At 43.2% G+C, this 18,589-nt stretch overlaps 1 protein-coding gene across 2 annotated transcripts in view; it reads right to left on the bottom strand.

Moving 5' to 3' along the window:
* The window catches only part of COL24A1 (collagen type XXIV alpha 1 chain), a 481,357-nt gene that overhangs the window by 337,828 nt on the left and 124,940 nt on the right, over positions 1-18,589 (bottom strand). For both annotated transcript variants that reach the window (XM_029063711.2, XM_029063709.2), the window contains exons 8-11: positions 13,489-13,533; positions 10,215-10,268; positions 6,618-6,662; positions 1,079-1,132 (exon numbers count right to left, since the gene is read on the bottom strand). In XM_029063711.2, coding sequence (XP_028919544.1) covers positions 1,079-1,132; positions 6,618-6,662; positions 10,215-10,268; positions 13,489-13,533 — 198 coding nt within the window. The remainder of the gene's footprint in view (positions 1-1,078; positions 1,133-6,617; positions 6,663-10,214; positions 10,269-13,488; positions 13,534-18,589) is intronic.

The raw sequence follows: 18,589 nt of genomic DNA, 5'->3' as shown, positions 1-18,589 counted from the left end.
CCTGGCAGGTAGTAAGCACTTACACACCACAATTATTATTATTAATAATGGACTGTAGTAGTGTTTGAACCATTCAACGATGCAGCTTTTAGCCACTATGCCTTTATACCTGTATGTTGGGACTGGGATAAATTGCATGATTATCAGAATTGATCAGGATTGCCAATTATCTAATTGGGCAGCCATCAACTCAATTCAGTAATATGAATTTCAGCTTTACTTTTTATTACATTGTATGTAAAATATAACACTTTCCTGTATTAGAACTCATTTAAGTGTATTTCTCTGGTCACCTGGATTTTCTTGCATCCAGAATATAACCAATCTCTACTGATCTGGATATATAAGATTGTACTGTACAATCTTACAGTACAATACAGTTCAGTAAAGAGTGTACTTTATACCTGTATGCTGGGACTGGGATAAATTGCATAATTATCAGAATTGATCAGGACTGCCAAGTATCTAATTGGGCAGCCATCAACTCAATTCAGTAATGCAAATTTCAGCTTTACTTTTTATTGCATTGTATGTAAAATAAAGCACTTTCCTGTATTAGAACTCATATAAGTGTATCTCTCTGGTTACCGGGATTTTCTTGCAGCCAGTATATAATTAATCTCTACTGATCTGGATATATAAGATTGTACTGTGCATTAATGTAATCACAAACATTTGCTTTTATAAAATATTATCAACGAAAATAGATCCCTGTATATATCTTGCATCGATACATACCTGTACATTTATGTGATCGTCACAAACATTTGCCTTTTTGAAATTAAAAATATAAATAGATCTCTGGATATCCGGATTTTCTTGCACCTAACAAATATCTAGTCTCTACTGACCTGGATATATAAAGTTGTAATATACATTAACATGAACAACACAAACATTTGCTTTTTTGAAATGAAAAATGCAAATAGAACTCTGGATAGCTGGATTTTCTTGCACCCAGCATATATTTAGTCTATCGCTCTGGATATACAAAGGTTGTACTGTACATTAATGCGATCATCACAAACATTTGCTTTTTTGAAATGAAAAATGAAATAGATGAAAGAATTAAACCTACTCTTTCTCCTTCGGGGCCAGATTGTCCAGCCAGTCCGGGAGAGCCAATGAAACCCTTAATGAATAGAAATTAAAAGTAAGTCATTTCATTCACACTTCTACCCAAAGAGCAAAGCCAGAATACCCATTTCTCTTATGATAGCATCGTAATACTGGGCTATTCCAGGACGAATGATGCTGGATTTTTACCATGAACTGCCAGACTGCCAACTGTAATGTATTAACCTATGGGTGAGGTTCTTCCTGCCTCCAGAAGAACTGTCACAAGGCCGCTGAAGGGACGGGTGAACCACTAAGCTGAAAATCAAGGTTTTGCTGTCCACTTCATGCAGGTCAATTCTAATAGAATCAGTTACATCGTTGACTCAATCCTCACTGTGGTGGCTGGTTTGAAGGTCAGAAGAAAGGGAATGTGTTTTGGAGACATGCCTGCAGTGGTGGAGGTTGTTGACTTCAGAAACACTTTCAGTATCTACTTTGAATGACAGCGTTGTGGGGAATACTGAAAATGGCTTGCTATCACGGGTGGCAAAGGCCACATCAGCTACCGAGCTTGCTAGTCTATGGCACCGAGGCATCGCATCGGCACCTTGGAGTGGTGACTTTGGATATAAAACTCTTTTATACGTAAAATTTTTTAATGCCCTGGAAAATGTGCTGCACATCTGCCTCCTACTCGCTTGCGACATTCCATCCCACAGTGAATATATGTTTGACAAAGGAGAGAGAAAGCAAATGTCATGGGCAAATCTCTATCACGGTAATGAGGTAACCTGCAGGCAGGTTCTCGATCCTGTAAACTTCAGGCCAGGACCGAGGTTCACCTGTCATTTATAAAGGGAGTTGGCATCACCCGTCTCCCCCTTCTAGACCGTGAACCCGTTGTTGCATAGGGATTGTCTCTATCTGTTGCCGAATTGTACTTTCCAATCACTTAGTATGGTGCTCTGCACACAGTAAGCGCTCAATATATACTATTCAATGAATGAATGAATGAATGACCATCATGATCTCTGAACACAATGAACCAGATAAATGATTTTTCAATCCGGTCTTTCCTACTATTTTTCTCTTTACCACATTAATAACAAAATCTGTGGGGGATCCAGATTTTTGTTAGAAGCAGTTTTGGAAGTCCTGCATTTTCTTGCAGATGACTGCGATAACTATTCAGCGAACTGAAGAAATAATTTCTCATCTCAACTCTATTGACCTCAAAAAAACTAAAGCAGCTTCTAAAATTGCCTAATGTCAATAGAATCTAAGTTTTTTTCTGTTTGTTTGTTGGTAGCTTTTTACTTACACCACGGGTTTTGTTCCTGTAGAAATACCCTGCGACAATATTTTTATACCTCCGTTAATGGAGGCGGATACAAGTACCACAGACATATCAACAGTCAACAGCGATGGGAGAGCAAACATCTAAGTTAAGAAAATTTCACTGGTGGGAAGTTTCTTCTTCGTTCATTTGTTTGTTTTTGTGGTCCAGGGACTGTATCTGACCTGATTAGAGTCTATCTGTCCTAGCATTTAGAACAGTGCTTGACATATTCATTCAATAGTATTTATTGAGCGCTTACTACTGAACTAAGTGCTTGGAAGCACTTAACAAATACTATATTATTATTATTATTTGAACTCGGCAGAGACTAGAGTTGAGTGGCTCTGAACGGTGGCTTAGTGATTCTGGAAACTGAGGGGTCGAGAAGTAGAATAACTTGGTCAAAGTAATGTATGCTCTTCAAATCAGAGACGAAAGGGAATGAGAAAGCTCATGAAATTCAAAAGCAGCATTAGACTTCAATGCCTAGCAATACCATAGCAAACAACAGCCAGGGATGGAAATGGAAAACAGAAGAGGTTGACAGGAATGAGCGCAAACCCTAACAAATCCAACTTCCATTTCCTGTTTCTAGCTGGAGAACGGCCTCTGGATGTTTTGTTCTTTATGTTGCATAGCAAGGTCTTTCTTTTATTTCCCTGGATTTTCCCTTTAGTGATAATCTCAACTCCCCAAACTTTTGCTTTAGGACACTCATGTCTCCTCAGAGGTACATGCCGATAGGATGTGGCTACTTTATGGGTGGGTGGCGGATTAATCTTTTGCATATAAGGGAGGTCGCAAATAAATACTTGGGGGTGATGATGATGTTAGGAGAGATAGCATAAATGAGAGGAACTGCATAGACCAAGAAACTGGCAAAGTTTGCAATTATTGCTAAATTCTCTAGACTGTAAAATAATTGTGGGCAGGGAATGGGTCTGTTTATTGTTGACTTGCACTCTCCCAAGCACTCAGCTCAGTGCTCTGCACATATTGAATGAATTTGCAAAACATGCTGCAGCGAGGTCTATCATGAAGAGTCCCCACAAGTTTGAACCTTGAACAAACTCACCACTCTTCCCTCTGCTAAAGCACTATTCTTTTGACACTAAGAAGTCAGATAAACAAGTCTAATTGATTAATGGAATTTATTTAGCACTTACTGAGTACAGAGCACTGTACTAAGTGCTCTGGAGAGTCTAATGCAATAGAGGTGGTAGGCATGATCCCTAGCCCTCAAGGAATTTGCAATCTATTGAGGGAAATAGACTCTAAAATAAACTGCATAGAGGAGAAGCAGCAAGGTATGAGGCTATGTACGCAGGCGCTTTGTGACCGGGGTGAGTGCTTAGGGGCTACAGATCTACGCGCGTGTCGGATACAGAAGGGAAGGATAATAGAGTAGGGAGTTGAGAGGCCAGTCGAGGAAGATTTCTTGGAGGAAGTATGGTTTTAATAGGGCTTCGATGATGAGGGGAGTGGTGGCCTGTGGGATACGCAGGGGAAGAAGTTCCAGGCAGGGGGGAAGATGTGAACAAGGGGTAACCAGAGCCCAGAGAGAGACAAGATGGAGGCCCAGTATATTAAAGGAGTTCATTCATTCATTCAATAGTATTTATTGAGCGCTTACTATGTGCAGAGCACTGTATTAAGCGCTTGGAATGAACAAGTCAGCAACAGATAGAGACGGTCCCTGCCGTTTGACGGGCTTACGGTCTAATCGGGGGAGACGGACAGACGAGAACAGTGGCAGTAAATAGAGTCAAGGGGAAGAACATCTCATAAAAACAATGGCGACTAAATAGAATCAAGGTAATGTACATTTCATTAACAAAATAAATAGGGTAATGAAAACGTATACAGTTGAGCAGGCGAGTACATTGCTGAGGGGATGGGAAGGGAGAGGGGGAGGAGCAGAGGGAAATGGGGGGAAAAGAGGGTTTAGCTGCGGAGAGGTGAAGGGGGGAGGAGGTTCTTGAGGAGTGGAGAAAAATGGACTGAATTTATAGAAAAATGATCCAAGAGGCAGAGGGAAGTATGGACTGGGAGTGGGGAGAGACAGGAGGCGAGGTATTGCTTTAATGAGATGTTCATCCCCTTGATTCTATTTACTGCTATTGTTCTTGTCTGTCCGTCTCCCCCGATTAGACTGTAAGCCCATCAGAAGGCAGGGACTGTCTCTATCTGTTACTGATTTGTACATTTCAAGCGCTTAGTACAGTGCTCTGCACAAAGTAAGTGCTCAGTAAATGCTATTGAATGAATGAATGAATGTCCATCCACCTCCACATAAAACAGAAACTCTTTACCATTTAAACCACTTAATCTCCCTCGCTACTCTCCTACTACAACTCAGGCCCCACATTTGGCTCCTCTAATGCCAACCTACTCACTGTAATTGATTTTGTGTATCTCACCTCCAACCTCTCGTCCACAACCTGCATCTGGCCTGGAATGGCCACCCTCTTCATATCCAACTGACAGTTACTCTCTCCACCTTCAAAGCCTTACTGAAGGCACATCTCTCTTAGAGGCCTTCCCTGACTAAGCCCTCATTTCCTCTTCTCCCACTCCCTTCTTCATCACCCTGGCACTTGGATTTTTTCCCTTTATTCACCTCCCCCTCAGTTCCGTAGCACTTATGTACATATCTATCATTTATTTATATTAATATCTGTCTCCCCTCGAGACTGTGAGCGGGGAACGTGTTTACAGACTCTGTCATATTGTACTTTCCCAAGCTCTTAGTACAGTGACCTGAGCACAGTAAGTGCTCAATAAACATGATTGATTAATAGATGGATGGATTGACTGAAATAGAAGTTTCTGTTCAATGTAGTGATGGATGGGTAACCGTTGGGTTTTTTGAATAATTGAGTGCTATGCAACGAGTCATTTTTAGAAAAATGATCTGGACAGCGAAGTGAAGTATCGGCTGGGGTTGGGAGAAGCTGGAGGTTGACAGGTCAAAGAGGAGGCTCCTGCAGTAGTCAAGGTGGGATGTGATAAGTACTTGAACCAGCACAGTGGATTCAATAGTATTTATTTATTTAGTATTTATTGAGCGCTTACTATGTGCAGAGCACTGTACTAAGCGCTTGGGATGAACAAGTCGGCAACAGATAGAGACAGTCCCTGCCGTTTGACGGGCTTACAGTCTAATCGGGGGAGACGGACAGACAAGAACAATGGCACTAAACAGCGTCAAGGGGAAGAACATCTCGTAAAAACAATGGCAAATAAATGTTGTGGCGGTTCAGAGGTATAGGAAGTAATGAATTCTAAATATGTTCTCAAAGTAAACCTGACAGGATTTGGTGACCGAATTCATAGCTTACTGTGGGCAGAGAATAAGTCTGTTTATTGTTACACTGTACTCTCCCAAGGGCCCCTCTAGTCTGTAAGCTCACTGTGGGCAGGGAACGTGTCTACCAACTGCGTTATGTTGGACTCTCCCAACCGCTTAGTATAGTGCTCTGCGTACAGTTAGCACTCAATAAATATGATGCATTAACGGTGAGGAGCTCAGTTTTGGACATACTAAGTTTGAAGTGTCAGCGGGACATCTGAGTAGAGATGTCTTGAAGGCAAGAGGAAATGCAAGATCCTAGAGAAGGAATGAGGAAATCTACCTTAGTCATGTATATAGAGATGGTAGTTGAAGCTCAGGGATCGATATATATTCTCCAAGGGAGTGGATGTAAATGGTCAAGAGAAGGGGACCGACAACTGAGTCTTGAGGGACCCCTCTTGCCTTTGGATGTCAGGTAAAAATGAATATTGGAAACGTAGGTGACCTAGCACAGGGACCAATGAACAATGGAAACCTGGGTGTCTGTGGCATAGGGATAATTGTGGTCACCCGCCCCACAGTTTTCAGTCCGAATCCCAGACTTGCTCATTCCAGGACTTTGATCAGATCTGAGATTTTCTAATTGGGTTAGAAAATGGAGCTCTCCAGACCTGTTAACTCATTAAAGCTTGTCATCTCCCAATCCTCACACCTTGTCCTATTCCTGTCCTTGCTTAGTCTTCAATGAAAAGTTTGAATGCCTGGTTCAAAATGCACAGTCACCGAGCCAATCTTCAGAGTAACCTAAGTGACAAATACTGACTCCTTCACCAAGAGCTCAACTGACAGGTCAAATGACTTTGATTGGTCCTAAATTCTGTAAAATACAGTGACCTCTGAGACAAAAAAACCGAGTTTACTTACTCTAACACCTTTAGGGCCTTGGTTACCCTCTGGTCCAGCTAAACCCTAGATCAAAGGCAAAATAAATAGAAAAAGATATTATTGTTTTTCCTTCTCTTTACATATTTTGTATTCTACAAAGAGACCTGTATGGAGACTGGAGGCGTACTTATCACAACTTACGCCTTATGTTGCATCTGTGCAAAGAACAGTCATAACATGCACCTAATATGGAGTGAAATGTCTGTCCCACATGGGTCTTTTCAACCTCAAAGATGCACAAGATGAAACGGTAACCACTGGCAGTGTTAATTTCTAAAATCAAAGGATGTCATACCTTGTCTCTTCCATTTATGACTTTTTTTTTTTAATCATACGTGTTAAGCACTTACTATGTGCCAGGCACTGCACTAAGCCCTGTGGTAGATACAAGATATTTGGGTTGGAAACAGTCCCTGTCCCACATGGGCCTCATCATTTTAATCCCCATTTTACAGATGAGATAAATGAGGCAAGGAGAGGTGAAATGACTTGCCCAAGGTCGCACCGCAGACAAGTGGCGGGGCCGGAAATAGAACCCAGGTCCTTCTGACTCCCAGGCCCACGTTCTATCCGTCAGGCCAGGCCGCTTCTCTTCCTGTCCCTCCCCTTCTCGTCACCGCTTCCCACTTCCACATTCTCCCACTCGATCGATCATATTTATTGAGCGTTTACTGTGTATACAGCACTGTACTGAGCACTTGAGAGAGTATAACGTAACAGAGTTGGTAAACATATTCCTTGCCCATCCTCAGGCAGGGTCCACTTGTCTGCCAATCACATGCCGGGGTTGTCACCGGTATTAACCTAGAGTTGCCGGGAAGGCTGAGGGGAGTTCTGGCATGATGGTTGGGGGAAGTGAGGCCACATTTCAATTGGTCGTGCTTTAGGGCAGCTTTGTCCGTGCTGATGATGGAGGCAACGGCAAAGCATGTGACTGGGAATAATACTAATAATAACTGTGGTATTTCTTAAGCGCTTACTATGTGCTAGGTACTGTACTAAGTGCTGGGGTAAGTATGGAGAAGCAGCGTGGCTCGGTGGAAAGAGCATGGGCTTTGGAGTCAGAGGTCATGGGTTTGAATCCCGGCTCTGCCACTTGTCAGCTGTGTGACTGTGGGCAAGTCACTTCACTTCTCTGGGCCTCAGTTACCTCATCTGTAAAATGGGGATTAAGACCGTGAGCCCCACGTGGGACCACCCGATTCCCCTGTGTCTACCCCAGCGCTTAGAACAGTGCTCTGCACATAGTAAGCACTTAACAAATACCAACATTATTATTATTATTATTACAAGCAAATCGGGTTAGACACAGCCCCTGTCCCACGTGGGGCTCCCAGTCTCAATCTCCATTTTACAGTGGAGGGAACAGAGACCCAGAGAAGTCAAGTGACTTGCCTAAGGTCACACCACAGACAGGTGGCAGGGCTGGGTTTAGAACCCATGATTTTCTGACTCCTAGACCCGTACTTTATCCACTATGTCATGCTGATTCCTAGGGAAACAGCCCTAGGCCACTAGAGAACTGTCCTGGGTCATGTTTGCTCCCTTTCCTAACTTCACTTTCTCTCCCTTCCACCTGTACGGAGCCCGTGCAACACCCCGGCCCTGAAAGTTGGGAATAGGGGTCCCACATTGGTCTCTTCAGCTCCCACAGGGGAATTTCACTCTGAATTCATCAGAGGCATCTTCAATCATGAAGGACACAAAATAATACTAATAATTACGGTACTTGTTAAGCACTTGGCACGGTTCTAAGCTCTGGGATAGATACAAGTTAGTAAGGTTGGACACGGTCCTTGTCCCATATGGGACTTACACACATCCCCATTTTACAGATGAGGTAACCGAGTCACAGAGAAGTTAAATGACTTGCCCAATGTCACACAGCAGATATGTGGAAGAGCCACACTTAGAACCCAGATCCTTCTGACTTTCCGGGCCCATGCTCTATCCACCGAGCAATGCTGGCTCTTTCTAGGAACCTAACAAAATCAAATGACCCTCTGTATAGCCACATGAAGTAGTGGACACTACATAATAAATGATTCAGTGAATATATTTTCTTTAAATTGCTTCTCTCAGGGACTATGTCTATGTCCTTCTCAAATCCCTACAACCAGAAGGAATGAACTTTTAATAAATATGAGTATAAAAACCTCTTTTCCTCATATCATTTCATAAATTACGCGTCCCTCAAGGCACAGGGTTCATGACTAATGGCAGCCTATGCTAATTCCCACCTGTGCACTCTTTCCCAGCCCTTAGTACAATGATGTGCACAGAATAATTATTGAACATTTATTCTGTTACTTTCAAAATTCCTCATTTTCAAAAAACCTTCAAAGCTTTATCATTTTATGAACTTTGAGATTGGAATCCACTAAGAGTTCATATGAAACATTTCTTTTAACTTCAAATTGTACTAAACATGTCCTCAATAAAGTGACAATAAAGAATACTTTCGTGCACAACAGTATCCTTCTGCATTTTTATCTCTCATTACTGTAAACAGAAAAAGCAGGCTTTGGAAATACTCTCATTCACTAAAGCTAATGAGACCCTAATTGTGTAGGCAGATAAAAAGCAAAGCATAAATAGGTAAAATGCAACATTATCTATTTGCAGTTGCTACAGAATATTAGCACTGAAAGGATATAAAATGTTAAATGAAAGTTTATCTCAATTTCAAAGAATATTTAAGGGTTGGTGCTCTAGTCAAGCTTAATTATTTGGGCATTAGCTAGTCAGCATCAGTGAAACACTTCTGGTTCTTCATTCCTTGGATAAAAACCACAAAAAAGAGTAACAGTCTTAATTCTCATCACCATAAGAAGCAGCGTGGCTTAGTGGAAAGAGCATGGGCTTGGGAGTCGGAAGTCATGGGTTCTAATCCCAGCTCCTCCACTTGTCAGCCATGTGACTTTGGGCAAGTCACTTAATTTCTCTGTGCCTCAGTTGCCTCATTTGTAAAATGGGGATTAAGACTGTGAGCCCCACATGGGACAACCTGATTACCTTGTATCTACCCCAGAACTTTGAACAGGGCTTGGCACATAGTAAGTGCTTAACAAATACCATCATTATTAGAGAAGCAGCGTGGCTCAGTGGAAAGAGCACGGATTTAGGACTCAGAGGTCATGGGTTCTAATTCCGGCTCCGCCACCTGTCAGCTGTGTGACTTTGGGCAAGTCACTTCACTTCTCGGTGCCCAAGTTACCTCATCTGTAAAATTGGGATTAAGACTGTGAACCTAATGTGGGACAACCTGATTACCCTGTATCTACCCCAGCGCTATGCTCATGCCCCTAAACCATTATTTTCTCCAAGAGATTTACTTGAATCAGCTTGCAGATGGCGTTTACCCCAGAACAGACCTGTGTTCCTCCATCATGTTGTACCCAAATCGTGAAATGGAAACACATATTATCATCAGACTGTATGTACCTTAAAGGAAATCCCCTGATCGGATGATTACTTGAAAATTGACTCCAGAGAGAATACAGTCAAGGCCAAAGACAACTCACTGCAGTGAGGCACTGAGAGAAGAGTGTAAATCCAGAGTATAGTTTACTGCACCTGCCTGCCAGGGTAACCGGGGGATCCCGCACTGCCAGTTGTTCCCGGAATTCCCTAAATTAGAAAAAAAAAAAAGAACAACAAAAAAACAAAACAACAGAATGCTAAAAACTAGGAAAAACGATCAATGTGCTTTTATACACTGAGAAACATCACAAAGCGCTTTCCGTGTTAGTCCAGCAATATAAGTCCAGTCCCATGCCTACCCTCTAGAAGGGAATGTGTCTGTTTATTGTTATATTGCACTCTCCCAAGTGCTTAGTACAGTGCTCCGCACAAAGTAAGTGCTCAATGAAACCACTGATTGACCCACGCATCTCCAAAACCCTCTAATCGGTCTGCCACAACACAGTTCCTACCAGGTGGAAAATGGGACCATAGTTCAAAAGCCCCAGAAGGGGCCGTGGTTCTTATTAATAATAATAATTATGGTACTTAAGTGCTGTACTAAATGTTGGGATGGATACAAGCAAATTGGGTTGGACACAGTGCCTGTCCCCCATGGGGCTCACAGTCTCAATCCTTATTTTACAGATGAGGTAACTGAGGCACAGAGAAGTAAAATGAACAGACAAGTGGCAGAGCTAGGATTAGAACCCATGACCTTCTGACTCCCAGGCCCATGCTCTATCCACTATGCCAGGCTGCTCCTCTACGCCCTGCTGCAGCACTTCATTCCAAATGAAGAGCAGTGAATTAGCCTAGGGTCTTTTACTCAGGAAAATCATGGATTGACATGGCCTGTGCCCTCCTGTCATATAATATCTGGCTCAGTGATGTTTGCTAAGGAGCAACAGAGCCGGGGCGTTCAAGTGTATTCTCTCCCCTCTTGAATGGATAGAAAAACACAAAGACACGGTGAAAGTCACTCGAGAAATTGGGCATAGTTAGTAGACTTTGATTTACTTTAGAGTTAAATCAATGCCTAATTTACTCCAGAGTTAAATCAATCTCTCTGGCTCTCTCCAAAACATTAAAATTCTGGGATTCATTTTCCAGTGACAGAGACTCACCTAAGGCTATTTCTCTAGAGAAAAGAGCTGACAAACCAAAGAACTCTCAACAAGCAGGCATTTGCATGTTGCTTCCCAATGTTTCCTCATTTAAAATATGAGGTGATTTAGTTACTTCCCCAAACTGCCAAAGTATTAGATTATTTTTCAGCTCGGAATCTGCTCCCTAGGTACTATATTTTTTTTTTTTAACAAAAACACTTCTCTCTCCACTGAAAATTAGTTGTAGACTCTCAAAATAATATGACACAGAACACAAAAATATTTACTTTAACAACATTGGCCACTGAGATTATGCAGACAAGTTGTCACTGGCCTGAGAGACATCGAGTTGTCTTCGAACGGAATCGACTCTTTACAGCTCTTTGAGCCAAAGTTATACTGGAGCAGTGATTTTTCCTCTAAGTTCCCATTTTCCCTGGTGTGCTTTTCCCACCGTAATTCAATTGCTTCTCAGCACTTGTGTTTTCCTCTGTCATTATGGGAGAGGCAACCACCTCCAACATGTCTGAATCCACTGCTTCTGATAATGAGCAACGTAAAAATTGATCTCCAGGAATTAAACAGACTTCTAGTCACAGTTCACTTGAGATCTTTGTATCCTCAGTTTTGAATCCATCTTTTACATTCCCTTTTTGGAAACCCATACAATCCCAGAAAAAAAAAAAAAATCAATGCATTCCCAGAATTAGGATATTCATTGATGTGTGACTATGGCAGAGCCAGAAAATTCCTGTTCCAGTTGCTACTTTGGGATGGGATCGAAATAATCCCCCTGTAGCTCAACTCAAGGCCCAAATCAAGAGGAGTAACTGATTCCCCTGTAGCTCTAAACTCCTGGCAGTGGGACTCTCAAACTTACCTGCTCACTGGATGTGTGACTCAGTGTTTGCTTTTCTGAAGAGAATAAGGGGGCTATTCTAATTTTAGTGGCCTATTGTGTCTCTAGCTTGGGTTCTTAGTCTAAATGATTCTCTACAAAAACTGAGAACAATGGCACTCTTCCGGGAAAGCTTTCCTCCTCTCCCTTTTTGCCTTGACCCTTTCCATACACTCCTCTGCCTCCCAGCAGCGGATTCAAGCTTCATATTCCATTTGGTCATATTTATTGAGTGCTTACTGAGGGCAGACCACTGCCCTAAATGCTTGGGAGAGTACAATATAGCAATAAACAGACAAAATCCCTGCCCACGACGCGCTTATTCTCACACACGATCCTGAAAATATCCTCTCTCAGGACACGGGAGGTTCTTCTCCCACTTGTATACCAGACTGTAGAGCAAAAGGGATGGGAGAGTCAGCAGCTGACCTGGAGAAACTCCCAATATTCCAAATAAGCCCATCAGGTTATGTTGTGAGCTCAGAGTGTTGCATGAAGAGTCACGTATGTCTGAGCATCCAGCAAGTGCCACCATGTGCCACTCTCCCCAAGACACAGTCAAGCAGCAAGGCATAGTGGATAGAGCACAGGCCTGCGAGTCAGACGGTACTGGATTCTAAACCCGCCTTCACCACTTGTCGGTTGTGTGACCTTGGGCGAGTCACTTCACTTCCTCTGTGTTCAATTACCTCATCCATGAAATAGGAATCGAGACTGTGAGCCCCATGTGGGACAGGGACTGCGTCCAACCCAATTTGCTTGTATCCACTCCAGCGCTTAGTACAGTGCCGGACACATAGGAAGTGCTTATCAAATACCATTCACTCATTCATTCAATTGTATTTATTGAGCACTTACGGTGTGCAAAGCACTTTACTAATCACTTGGGATCGTAGATTCTAACAATAGACACATTCCCTGCCCACAAGAAGCTCACATAATTGTATATTATAGTCATATATGTATTTGTATGAATACAAATAATACAGAGAAGCAGCGTGGCTCAGTGGAAAGCGCACGGGCTTTGGAGTCAGAGGTAACGAGTTCGAATCCCGGCTATGCCACTTGTCAGCTGTGTGACTGTGGGCAAGTCACTTCACTTCTCTGGGCCTCAGTTACCTCGTCTGGAAAATGGGGATGAAGACTGTGAGCCCCACGTGGGACATCCTGATTCTCCTGTGTCTACTCCAGCGCTTAGAACAGTGCTCGGCACATAGTAAGCGCTTAACAAATACCAACATTATTATTATTATTTGTCCCGGAAAAACACCCTGGAAAATCAACAGTGGTACTCATCCAAAAGGAAAACTTCTCCAAGGACTGCTCTATTGGACATGGGTTAAGAATATGGGCATCAGGAGTCTATGGCTGCCATACTTACTTGCTCACCTCGTAGACCCGGTGGTCCTGGATAACCCTTGGGACCCTGCATTTGAGAGAGATGAAAGATGCTGTGAAGAAAAAAAAACTTAGATGTGCCAAGAGCATGGCCAATTCAGTTAGAGAGCTTGCATTTCCTTTCTTCTTTCCTCAGCAAATACATGCTTCAGAGCCACGCAAGTGATTTTCTTTTAATAGTTCAAGTGTTCGTACTCACAGGGCTAGGCGAGAAAAAATACTGCTCAAACCCTTTCTCCACTCAAGCCCTGCCTTTGGAATTGAAAGCTTGATAGCTTGCTATGGGCTTATGTTGGCTGGATTTCATCGAAGATTTGTTTTGGCTCAAATATCTTGTAGATAAAACCCCCTTCAGCCACAATCTGTTTGTAATTATTGCAAAACTGGATCCCATCCAAGGAGTTCCCCTAGGCCAAATCTATGTCAAAACACACCCCTGCACAAGCCAATGTTAACGCACTGGCACTATTGCAGGGTCATTCCAAGAGACCCTTAGAAGTTCTCTAGGAAATAAGCGCTAAAAAGTAAAATATTTTCTCAATCACATTGTTAAAAAGAAATTAACATCTGTACTTATAGCATGATGGTACAAAGTTGGTGACAGTCAATAGTATTTAACTCAGGCTAAGGAAAACTTTCACCACTTGGAAAAAATCTTTCAGAGAAGCAGAAATCACTGGGGTGTTTAGGGAGGCCTGGGCAGCTTGATTTTCCTGCCTACTACTGAAGCCAGTAGTATCCGGTGGACACCGAAAAATCGAATTAGGGATGGAAATTATGACAGTCATTAAAAAATGCTAATAATAAAGTGGACTGCAAGAGTTCTTCAAAGGTCAACACTCCATTCCCCTGCCTCCAGTTAGGAATGCATCCAAACCAGCCTTGCAGTTACTGCTTTGGTCATAGAATCTGCTCAAACTTCTTTATTTGACCAAGTTTTTACATGTAGTCTCACATTCTAACACTGTATCTTCCCAACTCTTCCTGGTAGTCTCTTTTTCATATTCATCACCCTCACTATCATCCATGCCATTTTAAAATCATGTCGTCCTCTAGTCTTTCTGTCTTAATCACCTCTGCATCGTCACCACCGACAAAAATGAGAACGGCGTGGCTCAGTGGACAGAGCACAGGCCAGGGAGTCAGAAGGGCCTCTGTTGTAATTCGGGTTCGGCCACGTGTCTGCTGTGTGACCCTGGCCCAGTCACTTACGATTCTCTGTACCTCAGTTACCTCCTCTGTAAAGTAGGGTTTAAGACTGTGAGCCCCATGTGGGACAAGGAATGTGTCCAACCCGATTAGCTTGTATTTACCCCAGTACTTAGTGCAGTGCCTGCCACATAGTAAGGGCTTAACAAATACCATAAAATAAAATCAAAACCAGTCGGTATCTGTTAGGTACCTACTTTGTGCTGAGGCAGAGATATGGGAACCAAGAACAAATGTTCTTTCTCCGTTGCTAGCTTTTCCATCCTCTCATGTACACCCACCCTTTCTCTTCACCCCACCCATTCTTCCTCATGCCTACAAAGGCAGAGGGGGCAAATGGTTTTAGCAGCCCAAGAAGCAGCTGCAGCAGGGCAATACCAATTTTGGCAGCTTCAGGTTTTGACATCTCATCCCATTTTTCATTCATTACTAGCTGCTCGGCAAGTGCAAATCCTAATTTATTCCCAGAAGGTGGAAGCATTCCAATCTGCTCTAGTTTTTAACGAACAAGGCAATGGAAGCAGAATAATGGATAGAGCATGGGTCTGGGAGTCAGAAGGATCTGGGTTCTAATCCTGGTTCCACCATTTGCCTGCTGCGTGATCTTGGGCAAGTCACTTCTCTTCTCGGGGCCTCAGTTACCTCATCTGGAAAATCAGGATTAAGACTGTGAGCCCCATGTGGGACAGGAACTGTGTCCAACATGATTAGCTTGATTCCTTCCCAGGGCTTAATAGAATGGCTGACACATAGTAGGCATTTAACAAATATTTTAAAAGAAACCAAAAAACTATCAAGTTTTTCTCTGGTATCTATTAAGTACTTACTATGAACCAAACACCGTTCTAAGCATTGGGTGGGTACGAGGTTATCAGATTGGACCAAGGGCAAATATGAGGCACATTTCACCCACATGTCAATCTTACACAGGGTGTTCAAGATGACAAAAATTCCACAACAACAGAGCCTTCTCTCTCGACTGTCAAAGAAAAGCCCCAGTTTCTTGACATTTGCCCACAGGATGGCCGAGGTGGTCTGCCAGCAATACCATGGCAACCCATGTGGAGTTTATGAGGGCGTAAATTAATAGTTGGCCACTCGCTGTATTCAACGCAAAACGCTTCAGTACCGTCGTACGAAATTCAAGCCAAATCGAGCCTGATGTCTCAAAGCCTACGAAAAGGCCAAGTGTCGAATCCTGCGGAAGGTAATGGCTGGAACAAAAACATAAATCGTGTGAATTAAGCCTACTCCTTATGACGCTAATCTTGCGGTCCTCAAATGCTGGATCTTCCCCACAGACAATACCACAAACACCGCAAGACAGTGTACAGACCAGATCCTACATTTTCACCCAATGACACATGCTTCTGAAACGTTTCACTCAGCTCAATATTAAATGTGAGCCTGGGAAGTCTGTAAGTAATCAAAGTCTTCAGTTCTTAAATCTGTCACTGATTTTCCCCAAAGTCAAGTTTCTTATTTTCACTCCATCACTCTCCCTTTATTTGCAGTATCTACCCCCAACCATTTCTGGCATCGATTATTCATGATTTATCAGTAGTTTCATATAATAATTACATAATGATGATCATGATAATACTCGTAGGTTTTTAATGGTATCTGTTAAGGGTTTAGTAAGTGTCAAACCCTGCTGTGATCTCTGGGGTAGGTACAAGTTAATTAGGTTAGACACGGTCCCTGACCCGCACGGCGTTCACAGTTTAAGTAGGAGGGAGAACAGGTATTTAATCCCTATCTTGCAGTTGAGGAAACTGAGGCGCAGAGAAGTTAAGTGCCTTGCCCAGGTTCACACAGTGAGCATTTGGCAGAGCTGGGATTAGAGCCCAGGTCTTCCGCCTCCCAGGCCCGTGCTCTTTCCACTTTGTGCCAGCCACTGGTCTAAATTCAGAGGTAGATACAAGATAAATGGCTACAAGATAGAGACAAGAGCCAAAGGAGGCTCACAGTCTAAATAGGAGGAATAACAGGTTTTGAATCCCTATTCCACGGAGGAGGGAATTTAGAAATTAAGTTTCTAAGAAATTAGAAATTAAAGAAATTAAACAGAGAAATTAAAGGATTCGAGCAAGATCACACATTAGGTAAGTGGCAGAGCCGGTATTAGAACCCAGATTCTCTGATTTGCAGGCCCGTGCTCTTTCCATTAGGACACGCAGGTTTTATATGGAATTTAAGTGCTTACTACGTTCCAGACACTGTTCTAAGCACTGGGGTGGATACAAGAAGATTGGGTTGGACACAGACCCTGTGCCACATGGGGCTCACAGTCATAATCCCCATTTTACAGATAATAATAAGGATAATAATGCTGGTATTTGTTAAGCACTTACGATGTGCCAAGCACTGTTCTAAGCTCCAGGGTAGATAGGAGGAAATCAGGTTATCCCACGTGGGGCTCACAGTCTTCAACCCCATTTTACAGATGAGGGAACTGACAAAGAGAAGTGAAGTGATTTGCCTAAGGTCACACAGCAGGCAAGTGGCAGAGCCGGGATTAGAACCCAACGTCCTCTGACTCCCAAGCCCGGGCTCTTTCCACTGAGCCAAGCTGCTTCTTACAGATGAGGTAACTGAGGCACAAGGAATTTAAGGGATCTCCCCAAGGTCACACAGCAGACTAGTGGCGGAGTCGGGATTAGAACCCAGGTCCTTCTGACTCGCAGCGTGGTGCAGTGGAAAGAGCACGGGCTTTGGAGTCAGGGCTCATGAGTTCGAATCCCAGCTCTGCCACTTGTCAGCTGTGTGACTGTGGGCAAGTCACTTCACTTCTCTCTGCCTCAGTTCCCTCATCTGTAAAATGGGGATTAAGACTGTGAGCCCCATGTGGGACAGCCTGATTCCCCTGTGTTTACCCCAGCGCTTAGAACAGTGCTCTGCACATAGTAAGCGCTTAACAAATACCAACATTAATTAGTCTATCCAGTAGGCCATGATGCTTCTTGAGAGAAGCATCAGAATACATCAGAGAAGCACGATATAATAATGTGGGCATTTGTTAAGCGCTTACTATGTGCCGAGCACTGTTCTAACCGCTGGGGTAGACAGAGGGGAAATAAAGAGAAGCCCCAGAATACTGGGTAGTTTCAAATTCGAGAAGTTGGATCTCTAGGAAAACAAAATTTTCGCAATGGGTGACCAAACCTGTTGTTTTATATGATATTTGTTAAGCACTCACCATGTGCCAGGCACTGTACTAAGCTAATCACATTGTCCCTCATAATAATAATGATAATGATGATGGTATCTCTTTTTTATTTGTTAAGCGCTTACTATGTGCAGAGCACTGTTCTAAGCGCTGGGGTAGATACGGGGTAATCAGGTTGTCCCACGTGAGGCTCACAGTTAATCCCCATTTTACGGATGAGGTAACTGAGGCACAGAGAAGTTAAGCCCACAGTCACACAGCTGACAAGTGGCAGAGCTGGGAGTCGAACTCATGACCTCTGACTCCAAAGCCCAGGCTCTTTTCCACTGGGCCACGCTGCTATTTCTTAAGCACTTACTATGTGCCAAGCACTGTTCTCAAAGCACTGGGGTAGATACAAGGTAATTAGGTAGTCGCACTTGGGGCTCACAGTCTTAATCCCCATTTTACAAATGAGGGAACTGAGGCACAGAGACGTTAAGTGACTCGCCCAAAGTCACACAGCTGACAAGTGGAGGAGCCGGGATTAGAACCCATGACCTCTGACTCCCAAGCCCGTGCTCTTTCCACTAAGCCACACTGGGACTCACAGTCTTCATTCCCATTTTATGGAGGAGATAACTGAGGCACAGAGAAGTGAAGTGATGTGCCCAAGGTCACAAAGCAGACAAGTGGAGGCGTCAGGATTGGAACTCAGGCCCTTCTG

The sequence above is a fragment of the Ornithorhynchus anatinus genome, chromosome 4, assembly GCF_004115215.2.
Source record: "Ornithorhynchus anatinus isolate Pmale09 chromosome 4, mOrnAna1.pri.v4, whole genome shotgun sequence".
NCBI lineage: Eukaryota > Metazoa > Chordata > Mammalia > Monotremata > Ornithorhynchidae > Ornithorhynchus > Ornithorhynchus anatinus.
This window is presented reverse-complemented; position numbering and strand designations above follow the sequence as displayed.